Source organism: Pseudopodoces humilis, chromosome 27 (genome assembly GCF_049639895.1).
Source record: "Pseudopodoces humilis isolate 2021_Gansu_Grassland_sample_001 chromosome 27, ASM4963989v1, whole genome shotgun sequence".
Classification (NCBI taxonomy): Eukaryota; Metazoa; Chordata; class Aves; order Passeriformes; family Paridae; genus Pseudopodoces; species Pseudopodoces humilis.
This window is the reverse complement of record NC_142226.1, coordinates 2,325-22,031: the sequence shown is the minus strand read 5'-3', so window position 1 is coordinate 22,031 and position 19,707 is coordinate 2,325. Positions and strand designations below refer to the sequence as shown.

The 19,707-nt window shown below is 47.0% G+C and overlaps 1 protein-coding gene across 4 annotated transcripts; it reads left to right on the top strand.

Moving 5' to 3' along the window:
- Positions 1-54: 54 nt before the first annotated feature.
- Positions 55-19,370, top strand: YTHDF2 (YTH N6-methyladenosine RNA binding protein F2). Of its 4 annotated transcripts, none has more exons than XM_014258670.2 (5): positions 55-287; positions 674-698; positions 970-1,079; positions 5,014-6,579; positions 18,419-19,370. In XM_014258670.2, exons 1-5 carry the CDS (start codon positions 261-263, stop codon positions 18,440-18,442), a joined length of 1,752 nt encoding a protein of 583 aa, XP_014114145.2. In that variant the 5' UTR covers positions 55-260; the 3' UTR covers positions 18,443-19,370. The 4 variants fall into 4 exon arrangements, with proteins under 4 accessions (XP_014114145.2, XP_005529898.2, XP_014114146.2 ...); XM_005529841.3 differs by having other exon boundaries at positions 56-287; positions 1,000-1,079; XM_014258672.2 differs by lacking the exon at positions 55-287 and adding an exon at positions 2,073-2,167 and having other exon boundaries at positions 1,000-1,079.
- Positions 19,371-19,707: the final 337 nt, after the last annotated feature.

Here is a 19,707-nt window from a genome sequence, read left to right as displayed (position 1 = left end):
CACTGCGCCCCCTTTCATTTCCCGCCATTGTGCCTGGGCGCGCGCGGTGCCGCGTGACCGGGCGGGGGGAGCTCCAGGCGGCGGGCCCGGGCCATAGAGACGCGCGGCCGGGGGGTGGGGTGGGGATGGTGGCATAGAGCGTTCCCCCGCCCCGCTCCGCCGGCGGCCGCCCCGAGTCCGCCAGGGCTACTGTCTGGCCCGGACAACGCGCCGCCGCCTCCCGCCCCGCCCCGCCCCGCCTGCAGCCCCGCCGCGGAGCCATGTCGGCTAGCAGCCTCCTGGAGCAGGTAGGAGTCCCCCGCGCCGATACCGGGACGGCCCTGCCGGGCGAGGCCGCGGCTCTGGGCCTAACGAAGGTTGCGCCCCGGGTCGGGCCGGGCGGCGGCTGCAGCCTTACTCCTCTCCCGTCGCTGAGCTACGCTCCATTGTGATGCGGCCGGGCCGGGCCTGTCCCCGTAGGGCTCGACCCCGCCGGGCCGGATCTCTCCCCTCGCCGGGCCAGGTCTGTCCGTGCCGGGCCTTGGCTTCCCCAACCGCAACGGGTCTGTTTACCACGCTGGCTCTGTCCCCCCCCCGTCACCGGCCCGGGCCTGAGTCCCCACCCGAGGCGCGTCTGTCCCTCTGACTCACCGGTTTCCCTCTTTTTCTCCCCACGTCGCCGCTGTCGCGCCAGAGACCCAAAGGCCAAGGCAACAAAGGTGAGATCCCGGGGGGCCGGGCGGGCCCGCCTGGGAGCGGGAGGATCCCGCCGCCGGGAGAGGGAGGGTCTCCCTAAAACCTGCCGGGAGGGACATAAACCCTGCGACTGGGCCTGGCTACTGGGCTGGGGATAGTTTGCAGGTGATGCCTGTGCGGTGGGGATGTGTCTGTGTGCCGTGGGCTAAGTGTTAGAATTGGCAGAAATTCGTTATAGTCTAGGGTTTGGCTTTAAATACTTTAACCTGATAATAATGGGAGCTTATTACATAGGTTTTTCTAACGTGACACGTCTCTTCTCAGTGCAAAACGGCTCTTTGCACCAGAAGGATGGGTTGAATGATGATGACTTTGAGCCCTACCTGAGTCCCCAGGCCCGCCCGGTGAGTACCTGCTGCAGGCAGGAACACCAAGAGCAGCAGGGTTTCCTGCTGCTCCAAGTGTGTGGCCTCCTTGTATGTTCCACATCTCCACTGGTTGTATTTTGAAGTTTGCCAGCTGCCTTAAGTTACGTTCTATCCTACACCTGTATTTCTGCCGGTAGAAAGCATTGACTACCCTTAGGTTGTGGTAGGTGAGGAAGGAAGGTTTTAAGGCTGTGAGAACTTCCTAGAGTTGTTATCCAGTTCTTTGGTTTTTTTAAAATGTGACTGTCTCAAAGTCACCATTTCTTCTCTTTCGGTTTTAGTGTTGCGCCTGTGTTAGTTTCACGAGAGAGATACACTGAGTTGGGTTGTGAAGTTGCTTCACATGAGGCTGCTGCACTTTCGGAGGATCAGATCAGCCTTCTTACCTCTACACCACGTCAACTGATGATGCCTGTCAGGGGGATTTCTCTGTTTTTCACAAAAAAAACCAAAAACAGCTCCAGAGCCCTCATGTGATACTAGTGTTGAGACTTTCTGAGAACTTTGGTTCCAAGTTGAGACAGAGAGTTCTGGAATTTTGTGACCAGATCCTGGAAGTCAAACTTACAGCTACTTTTCCTCTTCACTTTCTCTTAGAGTAACACCACTGTTAACTGCTATTTGTTTGTTTTCCTTAATGAGCTGCAGGGGAGTGACACAGAACAGATGAAGTTGAGCTGATTAGATGTACAAGTGAGTGCTACAGATAAACATCTGTAATAGCACAAGAGCAGCCAGTTTATTCCCTTGGCTTCTATTTCCAGTTGCGATCAATGAAAATAAGCTGGTCTGGTTTCTCCTTGCTGTATTTTTCTATATTTTTACTAGTCAGTACATTATTTTTTTCATGTAAATGTGATGCATGTTTTTTTGAAACACAGGAGCACATTTCTGTCTCAGTTAAATTTTCACCAAGTACTTTCCTAGTTTGTGCTAAAGATCTGAGGATATGTATTCTTTGTCTGTCAGCTGTTCATAATCTTCAGAATTCAGCCTGTCCATCAAGACAACTCATTGCATTCAGCCCTCTGAAAAGTTACAAGCCTAAATTCAGCCTTCATAGGGTGAGAGAATATTATTGCTTTCTCAAGTCTGGAATAAAAGCAGCTGCTTTCCTAGTAGCTGTCATTTAATGCTGTTTTATTCTATCTCAGCTGTCAACGTCCCTAATTCCCACCTTCTTTCTGAATATGGATGTATTTCCTACAAACTGCAGTTTATTTAAGTTTCCTAAAGACAATTAGGGTTACTATTATTTTGAAGCAACACGGTATTTTACTCTGTTTTACATGTTTTGGTGAAGTATTTCTGTATCTTTAATTTTTGTCGGTGTGTTTCAGGCTGGTAAAAATCAATTTTAAAAAGAAAGAAATGATTGGATGTGCCCCAGGAGGTAGAAACTGAGCTGGAGCAAGGTGAAACCACCAAGTTAACTTTGAGTGGAACCTTTGAGTGACTCTCGGTTCCTTGTTGTGCTGTGTTGTTGGTCTGTATTCTATAAAATAGAGTCCAAAACCTCCAGAGCTTGGTCTGGACGGAGGCAAAAATACACAGGTATCCAAGGGTGCACCTCTTTGCTGGAGATGGAAAAGGGAGTTAGAGAAAGTGTTCTGAATAATTGAATTAAATGAGTTTTGGAGTTGCTTCGTGAGCTCTCCACACACCTGTGAGGTACCCATGTTGCAAAGTTTCACTGCTCCTTATTCCCTACCTGCTCATTCAGGTATGACTGTTGTCAGTTCCAATGAGGTTACTGTGTATTTTGAAGCTCGGATACACAGTAAATGATTTTTCAGCCCTTTAAAAATTAAAAGCTCCAACAGCAGGGCTCACTCAGAACCCCGGTTCCGGTCTGGAGTGAAGTGGAACAGTGAATTTGAGGAAATAACTTCATGAAGAGTCTTAGTCACAGAGAGAATGAGAAGCTGGTGGAAATTTATTTGCATGGTAATCAGCAAGTGTGTCAGTTTCGCGAGGGCAGGGGAGCAGAGCGAGATACTGTGTTTGATAACAAAGCAGTATTGGGGACTTTCAGGTGGAGAACAGCAGTGGCTGTGTCCCAAATCTGCTCTGAGCTGCCTGTGCTCAACTCTTGAACTGCTCTGCTCCCTCCTTACTGCCTGTATGTAGCTACTTAGTACTTCACAGGTCATAGCTTAATGTGTTAGATATCTCAGAGTTTAACTTAATTGACAAGTGGGAAAATACTTTGAGGTGACAAGAGGAAAGATTTTTATTTGATGTACTTATGTGCTTCGAGTGCTCCTGTGGAGAGAAAATGGCTCTGCCTCAGGTTTAGGGATGGTCTGGCACGTTCCTGTTTCTTTAAAACTGAGCTCAGGAGAGAAAATGTTACCCTTATCATTGAGGCTATTAACTTATGGAGTGACTTTGCTGGCTCAAAATAATAATAGGAAATTCTAAGTTCTTTAATTTGTCTTAAACTTTGGACATACTGAGTCCTGAGTGTAGTAGGATTGAGTTCTTCAGTTAGTAAAACCCCTGAATGAGAGTTTTTTTTACTCATTTGCTTTTGGGAGACCTTTGTGAAAACAAAGATTGAAGAGAGCATCTCTGAGTTTTCAGGCAGTACCACAGCCCTGAACACGATGTTAAATAATTCCAATTAATTCCTGGAACAAATTAAAGTTGAGGCTTGGTTAGCCCCAAACCTGTTGCTCTCCTGTAACTAGAAGGTAGAGTGGCAAACCAACTATTTCTGGAGGGTGCCAGAGCCGTCCTGAAAGACTCCCTGGATTTCAGCCTGTCATGAAGTCCTCTGGGAGCTGTGCTTGGCATGTGAATACAAGATTCAATGAGAAACAAGAGCAGAACCTGCTGCAAGCCGAGCTTTTAGCTGGGAGCTGAACATGCCTTTGATCTCATCTGCACTGGGATGGTGTGTTAGGGGCTGGGCAGCACCAGGCTGCTGCTCACAGGTTTGAATTACTCAGGATGATGTCCATTAGCAGGACTGAAACCATTCCCCTGAGAGGACCTGGGTTTGAGTGGGAAATGACAGATGTTTTTCATGTAAGCAAACCTTGGGGATGTCTGAAACTTCCCTTATTGTCAAATTAGACATTTGTTTTCTGTAACCTAAAGGCTACCTGGATGTTAAAAGAGAGATCAAGGCATGGAGCTGTTGTTTGTTTTTTTTTTTCTCTCTGGATTTGAAACCTGCCGGTGCTGTCACTGTGCTGTAAAAGGCTTCTATTGATTACTTCCCATTTTCAAGTAGTTTTCAGTGTGGGCCAACAGCACTGCAGACATTCATGTTTTGAGGAATAGGCCCTAAATCCCTGTTAGTTTCCATTTTCTTGGAATAGTGTGAAGTGTGGAACTTTGAATTGTAGGAATAAAGCTGTTTTCATGGCTAGTAAGTTTAAGGAAAACAGATAAGGACACTTGTGATTTTTGCAGTGTGTTTCCACTGGATCCTTTTCTTTCTTATTCCCCTTCTCTCTGCATTCTTTCCCCAAATCCTCCCTGGACCACCCTAGAAAGGATATGTTACACAGGCAGGAATAATCCTTGTTGGAATTACCTACTAGTAGAAGATGATATTTGGATGCAAGATACTGGATTTTAAAGCCTGAGCAGAAGCCCTTGGGCTTCCCAGTGTCCAATCCCACACCATGTGTCAGGAACACCACACACTCCCCTCTTGGCATGGGAAGTTACGTCTGTAATCTTTCTTAGCCTTTGTCTTTAACCTCTCCGGCAATGGAACAGATTTTAGAGCCCTTGTAACAAAGGAGTTCAAGGCTGGGCCTGTTTTATCTGCCCAGCCTTATGGTAGGGAGGAGTGGGGAATGGAAAGTCTAAGCTGCCTTTATTCCTGGTCCCTTAAAATTGGTCCAGCTCCTCCTAACTATTCAGTGCTTATGTTTTTGTGGTTTTCTTTCAGAATAATGCATACACTGCAATGTCTGATTCCTACTTACCAAGCTACTTCAGTCCCTCCATTGGATTCTCCTACTCCTTAGGTGAAGCTGCCTGGTCCACAGGGGGAGACCCCCCCATGCCCTACCTGACGTCATATGGACAGCTGAGCAATGGGGAACCTCACTTCCTCCCTGATGCCATGTTTGGGCAGCCAGGGGCCCTTGGCAGCACTCCATTCCTCGGGCAGCACGGTTTTAACTTCTTTCCAAGCGGGATTGACTTTTCGGCTTGGGGGAATAACAGTTCTCAGGGACAATCCACTCAAAGCTCTGGTTACAGCAGCAACTACGCCTACGCTCCCAGCTCCCTAGGAGGGGCCATGATCGATGGGCAGTCGGCCTTTGCCAGCGAGACTCTGAACAAGGCTCCTGGCATGAACACCATTGATCAGGGCATGGCAGCCCTCAAGCTGGGCAGCACAGACCTGGTGAGCAGTGTCCCAAAAGTTGTCGGCTCAGCCGTGGGGAGTGGATCTATCACCAGTAATATCGTGACGTCGAACAGTTTGCCTCCTGCAACAATTGCACCACCAAAGCCGACTTCGTGGGCTGACATTGCCAGCAAACCCGCCAAGCAGCAGCCCAAGCTGAAGACCAAGAATGGCATTGCAGGGTCAAGTCTTCCGCCGCCTCCCATAAAACATAACATGGATATCGGGACTTGGGATAACAAAGGTCCAATGGTAAAAGCGCCGTCACAGGCCTTGGTCCAGAATCTTGCTCAGCAGCCAGCGCAGGTGTCTCCACAGCCCATGGGCCAGCAGATCAATAGTAGCCCACCGGTGACCCAGGCTGCGGGTGGGCAGCAGCCGCAGGCGCTTCCACCGCCAGCCCCGCTGCCTGTGCCACCAGCACAGCCCACCCGCTGGGTTGCCCCTCGGAATCGTGGCAATGGCTTCAGCCAGAACGGAGCGGACGGTAACGGAGTGGGACAAGCTCAGGCCAGTTCTGGTTCTCCTTCAGAGCCACACCCAGTCTTGGAGAAGTTGAGATCTGTCAACAACTACAACCCCAAGGATTTTGACTGGAACCCAAAGCATGGACGAGTTTTCATCATTAAGAGTTACTCTGAGGACGATATCCACCGTTCCATTAAATACAACATCTGGTGTAGTACGGAGCATGGCAACAAGAGACTGGATGCAGCCTATCGCTCCACGAATGGGAAGGGCCCCGTATACTTACTGTTCAGTGTCAATGGTAGTGGTCACTTCTGCGGCGTAGCAGAAATGAAATCTGCTGTGGACTATAACACCTGTGCAGGGGTGTGGTCCCAGGACAAATGGAAGGGACGTTTTGATGTCAGGTGGATTTTTGTGAAGGACGTTCCCAACAGCCAGCTGCGACACATCCGCCTAGAGAACAACGAGAATAAACCAGTGACCAACTCCAGGGACACTCAGGAGGTGCCTCTGGAAAAGGCTAAGCAGGTGTTGAAAATCATTGCCACCTACAAGCACACCACCTCCATCTTTGATGACTTCTCACACTATGAGAAACGCCAAGAGGAGGAGGAAAATGTTAAAAAGGTAACATGTTTGTGTGTTTTAGTTCTGCGAGGCAAGAGGTAGTGGGGGCTGCCTTGCACTGGACAAACTCTGGGGTGTGAAAGGGTGGACTTGTGGGCATTAGCCTGCCTTTGGCTATCTGTTTTCTCCTATCTGGAACCCACACCCATATAGTAGTCCTTCCTTGGGTGGGAGTATGTCCAGAGAAGCCATCAAGGTGGTTAGAGGGATGGAGCACCTCTCCTGTGAGGAAAGGATGAGAGAATTGGGATTGTTCAGCCAGGAGAAGAGAAGGCTTTGAGGTGACTTAGTTATGGCTGCCTAGTGCCTGACAGGAGCCAGCAAGTAAGATGGAGGGAGACTATTTACAAGGGCCTGGAGACACAGGACAAGGGGGAATGGCTTTAAATGGAGAGAATAGGTTGCTTGGATTGGATATTAGGAAAAAATGTTCCCTGTGAGGGTGGTGAGGCCCTGGCACAGGTTACCTAGAGAATTTGTGGCTTCCCCATCCTTGGAAGTGTCCAAAGCCAGGTTGGATGGAGCTTGGAGCTGCCTGGGCTAGCAGAAGGTGTCCCTGCCCGTGGCAGGGAGTTAGAATTAGAAGATCTTTAACATCCCTTCCAATCCAAACCACTCTATAATTCTATGAAATGAATGCCAGCACTTGGCAGAGCAGGGTGAGGAGCCTTACACAGGCCCTGCCCGTGATTGACTGTGTGTTGGTTATGCTGAATCTCAGCCTTTGCTGAGTGTTCTGATGTAAACAAAATAAATTTCTGTGCCATTACCAGCTCCTGAATCAGAGCAGTTTGAAGTCAGAGACCAGCAGGGGGCATTTGGGAAGGTGTTAGAAACCAGAGCTGGGTTATTAGAACGGCTGCTAATCTACCCCCTGGCCACAGTGGGGTCAGCATGACAGATGTCTTCCTCCACTTGTAAAACCTCCAGGAACAGGAGCAGTTCCTGTCCCTCCCCAGGCAATCTATGCCTCTCCTTAATTATCCTTCCTGTAAGGAGGCTTTATCTAATGCCCAGCCTAAATCTCCCTCACTGCAATTGAAGTCCATGACTGCTTGTCCTGTGGACGTGGTCGTTGCTCTGTTTGGGGCCACGGTGGGCTGTCACCTTCATTGCACTGCCAGCAGTGTGGCGCATGAGCTGAGCTCACAACTTGCCTTGCAGCTGCTCTCAAATCCTCCTGTCATCATCTACTCCTTAACGATGCATTAATTGAAAATCCTGCTCCAAATTCAGGAATCAGTGGGCTTTGAATCTTACTTGGCTTCAGCTGTAGTAAAGTCACCTGGGGCTGCCCTTACCCTCAGTGTGGGTCTGGCTTATGTTTGATCAAAATGATAATTCTAAAAATCAGCATTAGCACAGCTGTCTGGGAGTTTGCCAAGTTTCCTGATAATCTCTAGTTTAAGCAATGGGGAATTTTTCACCCAAGACTTGAAGAGCAGAATCAGGAGCTGCAGCTCATCACTGTGACAGTGAATGCAGTTTTTAATTTTTTATATATATTTTACATGGAGTATCATATAAATAATAACACTTAGGTACAAAGGTGGTCACTTGCAGTGCTTGGAGAAAGTCTATAAGGGAGGAATAATAAATGGAAAGGTGTGAAGGTGTAAACTGGTATTTTGTGAGGACCTGATTGTTTGTTTTGTGTCATTTCACCTCCTACAATAGTTTCACTTGCTATCCAGCCTTTATCTTCCCTGTGAGGGTGGTGAGGCTCTGTCACAGGTTGGCCCAGAGAAGCTGTGGCTGCCCCTTTTATGGAAGTGTTCAAGGCCAGGTTGGATGGGGCTTGGAGCAGCCTCATCTAGTGGAAGATGTTCCTGCCCATGGCAGGGAGTGGAGCAGGATTTTCTGTAAGGTGCTTTCCAACCTAAATCATTATGGGATTCGGTGATACCCTCCAGACCTGACTTCAGGGAGCAACAGTTACCATTGTTAGAGTCAGAGCTTAGTACGGTGGGAGAATGCAGGGGAAGGGGAAAAATGTTCCTTAAGGACAGGTGATGGACAGACGGACTGAAAGAAAGAGTTGATATGAAGTACGGGAAAGCAGAAGGAAGAGGATAAGAGAGGAGAAGGCTTTGGGAAAAGCAGACAGAATGATGGGCTCTTCTGGAAAGCTGCTGTGTTTGCTGTGTAAAGTCTGAAAATCAGGAATATACTAGAAATGAGGCCTAGCAGTTTTCTTAAAGCTGTAAAGCGTGTATTCATCATCCCAGTTGCATTTTAAAGTCTCCTCCCCTTGTTTGCTTCTTTAGACTTGCTCCTATGGAGAGTTGAAAGCAGCGATAATCTGAGCGCCAGCACTTCTTTTCTGAACCGTGTTCTAGTGGATGCAGCAGCAGTTGATTAGGAAAGTGCTCTTTCCCTCCAATGGAACTTAGTCATAGGTCTTTGGAATTCACAGAGAAGGGAGTTGTGTAAACACAGTCAGTGTTTGCTCTTTTCTATTTACTCACCCTGTGTTTCATGCTCTGGGCCCCTGTAACATCCGGCACGGAGGATGTGACTCTCTGGCCCTTGGTCATTCTTACAGCAACAGTTTGACCTCCTCCATCACTCACTGACACAACCTGGAATGTAGATAAGGTTTCTTTAACTTCTCTTTCATGGTTTCATTGGGGACCAGTTATTTTTTGCTGAAGGAGAGTTTTCTTTCCTTGAAGTGATTCCTACCATGGGACTAGAAGTGCCAAAAAGCCCAAACTGTGCTCTAACTGCTTGAAGCATCTCAAGTAATTGCCTGAATTCAAAAAATAAATGAGGAATCAGAGTTGAAGCACGGGAAAGTTAAAATGCTGCTCTGTCAGCAGCTCCCTGCTTTTTGTGCTACTTTGTGCTGGGGAAATCCCATTGCTCCCAGCTCTTTTATCTCTCCCACAGTGTGAGGTGTTGATGCTCTGCAGTTGTGTTCCCTGAAGCTTAAATGTTTCAAGGTTTGGCACGTTTCAGCTTCTCCTGAGCTGAAATTGTTTCACTCGGCAGATAGATTCCTGCTTGCTGCCTGAGCAGATGGATGATCTCTTGTGAAAGCCTGGAACTCTTGAATATTCTTTTATACTTCTCACTGTTAGTCATTTCTTCAGAATCCCCTAAAGCAGGTCCAAGAAATTAAGTGAAAAATGTAGTGTTTATGCTGTTTCCATTGTCCAGTGAAGGGAGAGGGGTGGGTAGTTAGTTCAGTGTTGAAAACACTGAAATAATCCTCTTTCTTTTCCTTTCCTATTGCCTATGCCCATCCTGTTCCTCTAAAGCTAATCCCCATTCCTTTTCTGTGTGTTGCTTTGCTCTACTAATCCAGTTTTTTAGATGGTTTGAATATTCTCCTGACCCAAAATGGTGGAGCCATCTCACAGTGCAATTCTGCCTGGTGCAAAGCTGAAACCCAGAACAACTGATTTTATGGTAGAGATTGTCACTGACTTCTTCCATGCAAGAATTATTTTATCTTTGTTTTAAACAACCGAAACAGCAACACAAATCCCTGCCTCGAGGTCATGCACTTGTATTTCTAGGAATGCTGCAGTGACCTTGGTGTAAAGATCTACCATAATGGTCTGCTTGGTGTGAAAGGTTAGATGGCTTGTGTTTTGTGGGAACTCTTAAGTGAAGTTTATTTTGGTTCTTTCTGCCTGCCCAGGCTTGATATTTGACTACTCACAGGTTCAAGGGATTTTTAGGAAGGCTATCTCATGAAAACCAGTCCTGTGTAGAGTGCTTAGTGGTCAGGTTTGTAGCTGAGAAGAGATACTTGGCGCTGGGACTTGGAGTATTGAATCAGGCCGAGCTGTGCAGGATGGGGAGGGCTTTGGTGGGGTTTGTCATGCTGAGGATCAGCTTCAAAGCACAAAGGTGGGATTGGCCAGATTGGATCTGTTATTTCTGGAATTGTGCTGCTTTGTGCCTCAGCAGATGCTGTCTGCTGGATAAAAGAGTATTAATAGTGGCAAGAGTCACTGCCTCCTTGGAACATATGATTTAAAGGAAAACTGAGGGGTGTTGTAAGAGCCTGTTTGAAATGGGTAGGCTATTTCACAGTCGCTGGAATACATGAATGCTTTCTGATGGATTTTACAAAGCTCTTTTTTTTTCTTCTCAATTTGTAATCTCGGAGGGGAGGAGAAAGAATATTCCCTATAGGGTGGACCAGCACACTTTCCTCCTGCTGTTAGAGTTGTCCTGGAGAATGCTACATTTGCTCTGGCTTTACCATATTCCACAGGACAGTATTTCTGACTAGAAGATTAATTTCCTGGATATTCTATATCCAGGCAAAGCCAACTGTTCTCTGTGGCAGCAAGGGAACACTCCTTCCACTCACACAGTTCCTTTCATTTGGTGATGGCAGGGCTATTTGCTGTTTTCTGCTCCAGATCTGGGCCATAAGTGAAATTATTTGATTGATGCACCGAGACAGAATTTTCGCTGTGCTGTTCAGCAGTGCACATGGTTTCAGTTTATTTCCTGGCTGTTCAAATCCTGTAGGTCTGTGTCCATGCTTGTGTATTTGCCCAAGAATGGAGGAAACAAACTATCCTGCTTATTCCAGTGGCTTGGCACTGTCTGTTTGTAAGGAATACTTTGTCCTGATGATATTTTTAAGCCAGCACATAACAACACTCAGAGATTTTTATTTTTGCTTATGTTCTAGCTGTGTCTAAATACAGGAGAAGACTGGAGGAAAGACTTAGATCTGTCTGATGCTCTAATCTGTGTTTTCTGCTATGAGACAGGGAGCTGTGTTTCCTGATCCCTAAAACAGGAGCAGCTGGGAGGTTTTCTACTGCAACTGAAGTGGAGTCAGAGCAGTGGAAGAGCAAACCACTTGTACTTGCCTTGTAGTCCTGTCTCCCACTATTAGTATTGTGTTAGAAGTCTGTAATATTTTAATGTAATGTTTGTTAGTATTATAAAATAATTAAAGTTGACTTTTTGATGTTGGTTTAAAGGCCTGTTGAGATGCACTGTTTAATTTTTTTCAGTTGTTTTATCCCTGTCCATGGCAGAGGATTGGAACTAGAAGATTTATAAGGTCCTTTCCAACCCAAGCTGTTCTAGGATTCAAGGACTGGGATTGGTGTTGGGCAGGCCAGAGAATGCAGGCCATCTGCAATGGGGTTTCACACCTCTTAGAGGTATGGCCTCGAGCAGGGGAAGTTCATTCCACACCCTGTTCTTGTGAACCTGGTTTCCAACCTACTTCTTGCCCTCTCGGTGTGGGCAAAGCTTCATGTCCCCCCACTCCAGGTTATCTCAGCTGGATGATTTCAGCTCTGAGCGGCAGGATACCCTGAACTAATTGTTCTTATAAATGTGTTAATTGAATTGATTATGAACATATTAATGACTTCAAATGAATGACTTAAAATTTTAAAAACCCAATTTTTTTTGCCCTTCAGCAGATGAAGTAAAATGATGGAATGACCTTGAACTGAAGTGGGGTAGATTTAGATTAGTTATTAGGGAGAAAATTTCTGTAAGGGTGTTGAGGTCCTGGCAGGGGTTGCCCAGAGAGGCTGTGGCTGCCTCTGGATCCCTGGAAGTGTCCAAGGCCAGGCTAGACAAGGCTTGGAGCTGCATGACCACGTGTAGTGGAAGGTGTCCCTGTCCATAGCAGGGAGTGGAAAGGGCTGGGCTTTCACATCCCTTCCAATCCAAACTAGTCTGTGATTCTGTGATAAATTGCCTTTATATGGCTGGCAGATTCCCTAGAAACACTGTGGAGGGCTTGGAATGCAGAAGGGAATGTGTAAGGTGTCAGCAGCAGGGGTTGCTTTGGTTTTTTTCTCCTCTTATTTTTCCCTCCCAGAGTTCTGGATAACTTGCTGGCACTGAGGTTAAGAGCTACTGACACACAGTATGTGTTTCAGATTACTTTATTAACAGCTGTTGTGCCAGAAAAAGTAGTTATCTTCCAAGCAAAACTCTTTGCTGGCTGCTTCATTCAGTCAAACCCCCAGGGCATGATCTGGTTCAGTTCCCTGGATTTTTCCCTAGTGCAGAAGTACAGTGGGTCACAAGACATTGCTGAAAGCTGATTAGGATCCCAATAAAACAGTTGAAGGGCATTGTTCTGTGTGCAGTCCATCAAGAACAGCTCCATGCACAGTTGTTCCTTCCTTGTTCTTACTGAAGCAGTAATTCTGCATCAACTTTTTGCCTGAAAGGAGCTGTTTTCTTCTTTTCTGTCTCTGGTTCATGAAGCTCCTTGTTTGGAGCTGTGTTCTTTCTCACCGCAATTAGTCCTCTCATTTTCCTGCGTGTTCTGATTTGTAATTGTAGTGTCTTATGGCTTTGTGAGTTAATCACTAATTCCTTAGTGGTGCAAACCACTGGAGGCTTGGCAGCCAGAACAGTGCCAACATCCCGCTCTCTACCACAGCAGTTCCTAGAGAAGTCCCTGTTAAACAAGGATGGCCATGTTATCCAGACTGATGGTTGGGATAGAGGGTTGTTTGTAGCTCCTTCCAGTGACTGGTGCCCAGTACGAGCCTTTTTAATTGACATGTAAGTCATATAACTGTGTTTGAGTAGTTAATAATGAACCATTAGGGGTTTGTGCAAGAACTTTGAAATTTCTGGTTCTTTATAATTGGATTGTTTTTTGGTCTTAAAAGCACAATGCTAAGCTGCTTTTTTGTGTGGTTAACTGCAGAGCTATTGTGATATCATTCCAGTTTGGAAGACTTAGATGAAATCTACCTAAAACTCTTGTCTTTTGTTTCTAATCTTGGGGGGAAAGGAAACCACACTCCTGAGTTTCCTTCTTTGTGTCTGTGAAGAATGGGAGAAGGCTCTGCTCTCTCCATCTCAGCTCTGTTATCTGTGGTACCATGTGTAAAATACCTTCAGAGAATTTCTGATCATCATCTCAAAATTAAGGAAATTGAGAAGCCTTGATAATCAGTCTTTTGGCTGTTGCAGCCTGATTTGGAGTTCAGCTGATTCCAGAGCCATGTTCTTGATACACTTAGAGGAGGGAAAAAAAAATAAAATATGAAATATAAAACTTTTCCAGTGAATGTGGCTTTGTGTTCCCTTTCGAGTGTCTGTAAAATGACGGGACATGTTATAGGGAGTGTTGGCTCTTTTACTTGAGCTTGAATTCAGCTCTTCATGGCTGACAGAAGCAGGCTAACAGATCTCCTCTTGTCCTCTCATAATACAGAATATTGTGGTGTGTTTTTCTTGTAGCATGAAGTGTCTCTTCTGTCGTATTTGGGATGGAGATGGTGTTTAAGCCTCAAATACCAGGACAGCTGCAGTGGGTCAGATCAAAGTCTGTGTTAGTGCCTCTCACGTGGCAGCAGGAGATGCATGTCTGCTGGGCACAGAGAAAGAAATTGCTTGGGTATCGCTGCTTTCTGTTTCCATTTAGAAAGTCCTGTGTGCAGCTGGCAATAACACGGTTGAGAGCAAACACCTGTGAGGACGGTACAGGCATGTATCCCTCTCTGAAGGTTTTCCTTCTCTTGAAGAATAGGTGGCTTTGGAATTTACATAACCCCAAGGATGTATCTTTGTCTTTATCAGTTCATAATTTTTCTATCCCAGTTGTTGATGCACTCCTTGAGCATCCACCGGATTTCCAGTTCTTCAGCTAAACAATGTATTGTGTGGGGAAATGTCCTTTTGGTTTGCTTTGAGTCTGCCTCATGATTCCTCCTTGTTCTTATATGAGAAAAGGTAGTGAGCAATTATTTCACTCCTCTGTGCCTATTCTGCCTTTCCAGTTATCTGTCTTCCAGGTCAGAGAGTTAGAGCACAGTGGCTCTGCAGATGGAAATGCTTCTGTCCCTTGCTCATCCCTGTTTGTCTTTGACCCTTTTCCAGTTCTGCTCCGTGCCTGTGGAGGCGGAGAGGAGCGGAGCTACACTCTGCTCAGGATAGATTCTGTCTGGGTTTGTATAACAGCACAGTGGTATGTTTTGTTCAGGGGTGATACTTGCTTTTCTTCGGGGTAGGCAGTTTCCTGGAGTGACAGATCATGTTTCTGATGGTTAACAGTCAATTTGGAACTCATAATCTTGGGATTAGGGGTAGGGATTTTCTGCACATGCATAATTTAATTTTTCTCAACCAGGTAGACCACATGTCCAACTGTAAAGTTCGGCAGGTTTTTCTCAGAAAGTCGTCCATTTAGTCAGCTGCTGTTTTTATTACCCTGAATAGCTTAATATCATCCGTAAACTTGGCCACTATTATTCATTCCTCTCTCTAATGTTTTATGAGTATATGGAGCCACAAATTCCACTGAAGTTCTGTGGGTTTTCAGTCCTTATCATTACACCTGCATGGTGTGACAGATGGTACTGCCAAGGCTTTAGCTCTACAGCAGTGAAGATTCTGAAACATTAAAGTGGAGTTCCTTCCTTTTCTAAAGAGTTTTGTGGCACTCACGGTAAGACTTTTTGCCTGAGCGATGGCTTAAGATAACCAGAGTAATGAAGTGCGTTTCCCGTGTAGTGATGAGGTAGAATAAAAAAACCCCTGGTTGTTGAAGATCAGGAGAATTTTCTTTCTTCCTAATGACTGGAAAGGACTTGGCTTATTTTGCTTGTCCTCCAAAGTCAGCCAGTCCAGTTCCAGGCTGTGTTGTGAGCCCATTTGTCCTCCTGTGGAATGCCACTGGGAATCCTTCCAGTCTCTGCTGTGTCTCTTTTGATCTAAATATGTTCAGAAAAAAACACATGTTCTCAGCTCAGGAGGCCACAGAGATGCTCCAAAGGCTAGACCCAGCTGGGAGAGGAGTTGACCTCGAGAAGGCTCTAGGGGGACCTCAGAGGCCCTTCTAATGCCTAAAGGGGGCCCATGAGAGCTGGAGAGAGACTTCAGACAAGGGTCTGGAGGGACAGGACAAGGAGGAACGGCTTCCCACTGCTAGAGGGCAGGGTCAGATGGGATATTGGGAAGGGATTGTTTCCTGTGAGGGTGGTGTGGCTCTGGCACAGGTTGCCCAGAGAAACTGTGGCTGCCCAATCCCTGGAATCGTTCAAGGCCAGGTTGGAGAGGGCCTGGAAGAACCTGGTCTAGTGGAAAGTGTGCCTGCCCATGGCAAGATGGGATTTCAGCTCCCTTCCAACCCAAACCAGTTGGATTCGGTGATTTTGGATCAGGGATCCACCTCCTTCCATATCTAGCCACCTTTCCTCCATTCCCCTCTGGCTTTCTCCTTGAGGCAGCCCCTTGACTGAAGGGGAATGGGGACCTTTTGGGGACCCCCTTCTCCAGTCCCCGTTTACAGCAGGTCTGAAGTGAAGATGTTCACTTTGGTCCCCTCTCTAGCTTGGCGACATGGGGGACATCTGTTCTAGCCTCTGTTCTGACGCATTGGTATTTAAGGGGGGATTTTCCCTGGAGTTGGCTCCTTATTAGCTGTACTCAGGCCTTGGGAGCAGCAGCACCTTCTCACTGGGAAGATGTGATTGATTGGGGTCCAGCTGCTCAGCTAGCAGGGTGATGTGTGTGCAGCAGGACCCTAGGCCACTGTCCCAGCCCAGGACTCTGGCCCTGGAGATGCACAGGGGATTATTGAACATGGCAGCCAGTTTATCCCACGTCTGCCTTTGGGAAGTGGTGGCATTAGCTCAAGTAGTTGCAGCTGCTTCCCAGAGGGATGCATGACATTGCCATCTGTCCCGGTTTAACATAACATGCTGGCTGCTGAGCCAGAAACAGAGCTTGGCACCTTTCTTTGGATTTGTGACTCTCCCTGCAGTGCTTGTTGTGCTCTGTGTTCAGGCCTGTCTCTGCTTCCCACCTCAGCAGTTGGATTTTGCTGTGGTGCAGTGGTTTTTCTGGCAACGAAAGCACCTGCAATCGACTTGGACAGAGTTACAGGAAAACAGGAGAATTAAATTGACTTATGTTGGGTAAGTGTTCTTAATGAGAACATGTGCTTTTGTCTAATCCCTGTCCCCAGAAGACAGCAGAGGATCATGCTGGCCTTGCTTTGCATCCTACAGAGGAATTGGAGATGAAGCCTCTTTGGGTGTGTGGCTGACAGGCCAAAGCTAGTGGTGTTGTTCTGAGACTGGGGGCCAGGCCTCAGTTTTTGGGAAGGTTTCTAAGGATAGATGGCTGCACATGCTGTTGTCCCAGAATTGAAGCTGTTTGGGGATGGGCTCTCCCTGGATTTAGCAGTGGCAAAGGATGGGGTTTCCTGTAGCAGCCTGTGTGCTTGTGGCAGAGGTTGTGTGAGCTGCGAAGATGGGACGGTGCCTCCCATCACTAAATTAGCATAGGGCCATGGGAAGCAGGCAGGGGACTCTGTTGCCGCCCTTATTTCAGGGGATACAACTCCAGGCAGAGCAGCTGACACGCAGGGAAACATCCTGAGCTGAAAGCACCAGAGCCCTGACAGCATCTCCTCTCCGAGTGAAGCGGGAAAACCTGCTGTACCCGCGGGTACCTGCTGCAGGTATGGCTTTGCTGTGAAAGTGGGATGGACTCGGCATCTCTCGGACCAGCTGGGTGGTGACAGACTCACTCCAGAGGAGCCGGAGCCCCACAGCGCATGTCGTACCCAGACTACAGGGACCTGCCTGTTCTCAAGGAAGAGGCAGAGCCAGGGAGAAGCATCAGCTCAGGGCCCTCTGGCTGCTGACAGGTTTAATTTCTGAGGTGGTGTCTTATGATCTGGGAATGACACTTTTAGCACCTCATAACCCTTTAGGGAAGCCTGGAACTGCTTCTGTGAGAGCTACTCTGTTAAATCCAAGCAAAACCCAGAAGAGATGGGCACAGGATGCGGAGAACAGCAGAGGGGGTGGCAGCCTTTGGTGTCTCCAGGTATTTGGTGCTGCGCTTTCCTTGTTCCGGTGCAAGTATTTGGACAGGGTGTTTCCACAGTGGTGGAGGAATACCCAGGGGTGATAGCAGCAGTTAGTGGGAAATTCCTGTGAAGTCCTTGGTTTTCGAGTGAGATGCCATCAAGTAGTGTCAGGGGTATCACAGAGGCTTTCTGCTGGGTGCTGGGACTGTTTCAGTCCCTGCAGACCAAGGCTGATGTCAGTGCTCCGTGTCGGTTGAGCTCCATCCTGCTTTGATGCCTACATGGGAGTTCAGGTGGAGTGTTTTTCATAGAATCATGGAATGATTTAGGTTGGAAGGGGCCTTGAAGACCATCTCATTTCAATGCGGATACACCTTCCACTAGACCAGGCTGCTCCAAGTCCTGTCCAGCCTGGCCTTGGATGGATAAGATATCCATCCTTAGAGGGATAAGGCAGCCACAGCTTCTCTGGGCAATCTGTGCTAGAGCCACAACACCCTCACAGGGAAGAATTTCTTACCAAGATCCCACCTAACCCTGCCCTCTGGCAGTGGGAAGCCGTTCCTCCTTGTCCTGTCCCTCCAGGCCTTTGTCCAAAGTCCCTCTCCAGCTCTCCTGGAGCCCCTTTAGGCACCACAAAGGGCCTCAGAGGTCTCCCTGGATGAACACCCCCGGCTCTCCCAGCCTACCCCCAGAGCAGGGGGGCTCCAGCCCTCAGAGCTTTCCTGTGGCTTCCTCTGGACTTGCTCCAGCAGATCCACTTCCTTCTGATGTTGGAATCCACAGAGCTGAATGCAGCTCTGCAGGTGGTGAATCACCCACCTAAGAAGAGAAAAAAATGGAGAATGCGGAGTTGTTTGACCTCAGCAATGTCACATCTCTGCAATGACTGGATACAGTAGCAGCACTTCTTTTGACAAAAACAATGCTCTTTTCCTGGCTTTGCTGGCTATGGGATAGGCTCCATGGGAGAGCCATGTTTTGGAATGCTGGTGTGTAATAGTGGTGAATAAAACTGCTTTCAGCTAATATGATCTCTTGTTATTTGTTTTGCAGGAACGCCAAGGCCGTGTCAAGTAAAAGGTCATTCCTCCACCACAGATTGCAGCAGAGATTGCATCCCAGCTGTCTTTCAGAAAGAGAAAGGAGCAAGAGTATCCCAGAGAGAATTAGGGCTTCTTTTTCTTAATTCCTTTGACTTCAAAAAGACTTTTACAAACTTCCACTTTAAAAAAAAAAAAAAGTATTGGAATATCACAAGACATAGGACTAAAAAACAAAGACAACAACAACAACAGAAAATCCCTTTTAGGTAGAGTAGAGGTAAAACCTGTCCCCTTTCTTTTGGCTTTGGTTGTGATTTCCAGAGCATACACTTTGTTTTTTTTGTCTCTTTACTATGGGTTTTGGATTTTCAAGTCCATAAGTGGCCTATGCCTTTTTTTTTTTCTATAATTTTGAAATGCCACCGTTCCCCCTTCATCCACCCTGTTGCGCCTCCTTCCCTGGTTTTGACATTTGCACTTGGAGCACTGAATTGTAACATCCACCATGCAAAGTGGAGTTACCTTTATTTTTCTTTCTTTCCCTGGACTGGAAGAGGAGGAATTCCATGAGGAAGTCGGGGTGTTTGCCTAAGAAGACTTGAACAGAAAATTGCCCACAAGGTTATGTCTTAAAGGGGGTTCATTTTTCTCTGACCCTTTGTTACACAAAAGTACTAGGAGTCCTAAGAAATTTTCTGTTCTTGTGCATTATATGGATTTAAAGATTAGGTCTGGATTAATTTGATTTTTTGAAAGCTGAGAACAGTGGTAAAAACTTTTCTTGTTTACAGGAACAATAATTTTGGACAATAAAAAGCCCAAAACGAACCAAGGAAGGAATACTGTAAAATGTGTAGTCACTATGTTTCAGTTTCTTGTTAAGCCAGTGAGGAATGGGCGTTGCCTTTCTTTTCACCATTAATCACTTCTCAATAATAAATGTGAGATCCTGTTGAGCATCACTGTTGTCTCCTGCTGCCTTCCCCATGCTGTCAGCTCCTTGGATTCCAACTATTGGAAAAATACCTGCAAATCAGGAGTGAAGAGGTGATTACTCCTCAGGTTTGAAGTAGGGTGCTCTCACCTTGGCATCCCCAGCTAAATCCTGGGGTTGTTCCAAGCCCTTTGGGATTGTTGTGGCTCCCAGTGTGGCCTGACTACAGGTGTGAGGGGCAGTGCCAGCCCATTGCTTCTGGGGCTGACCATTGTGACAAGTGCTGCTCCAGAAACAACATCAGGTGGCCCGGAGCCACAGCCAGTGTCAGGGCCCCTAAGTGCCAAAAGACTTGCTGAAGGAAC

Bases quoted from the DNA above. Each gene is read 5' to 3' on its own strand.
- YTHDF2 (XM_014258670.2), top strand. From the start codon at position 261: ATGTCGGCTAGCAGCCTCCTGGAGCAG. The intron at 288-673 runs GTAGGAGTCCCC...CTGTCGCGCCAG, and splicing joins CTAGCAGCCTCCTGGAGCAG to AGACCCAAAGGCCAAGGCAA. The intron at 699-969 runs GTGAGATCCCGG...CTTATTACATAG, and splicing joins CAAAGGCCAAGGCAACAAAG to GTTTTTCTAACGTGACACGT.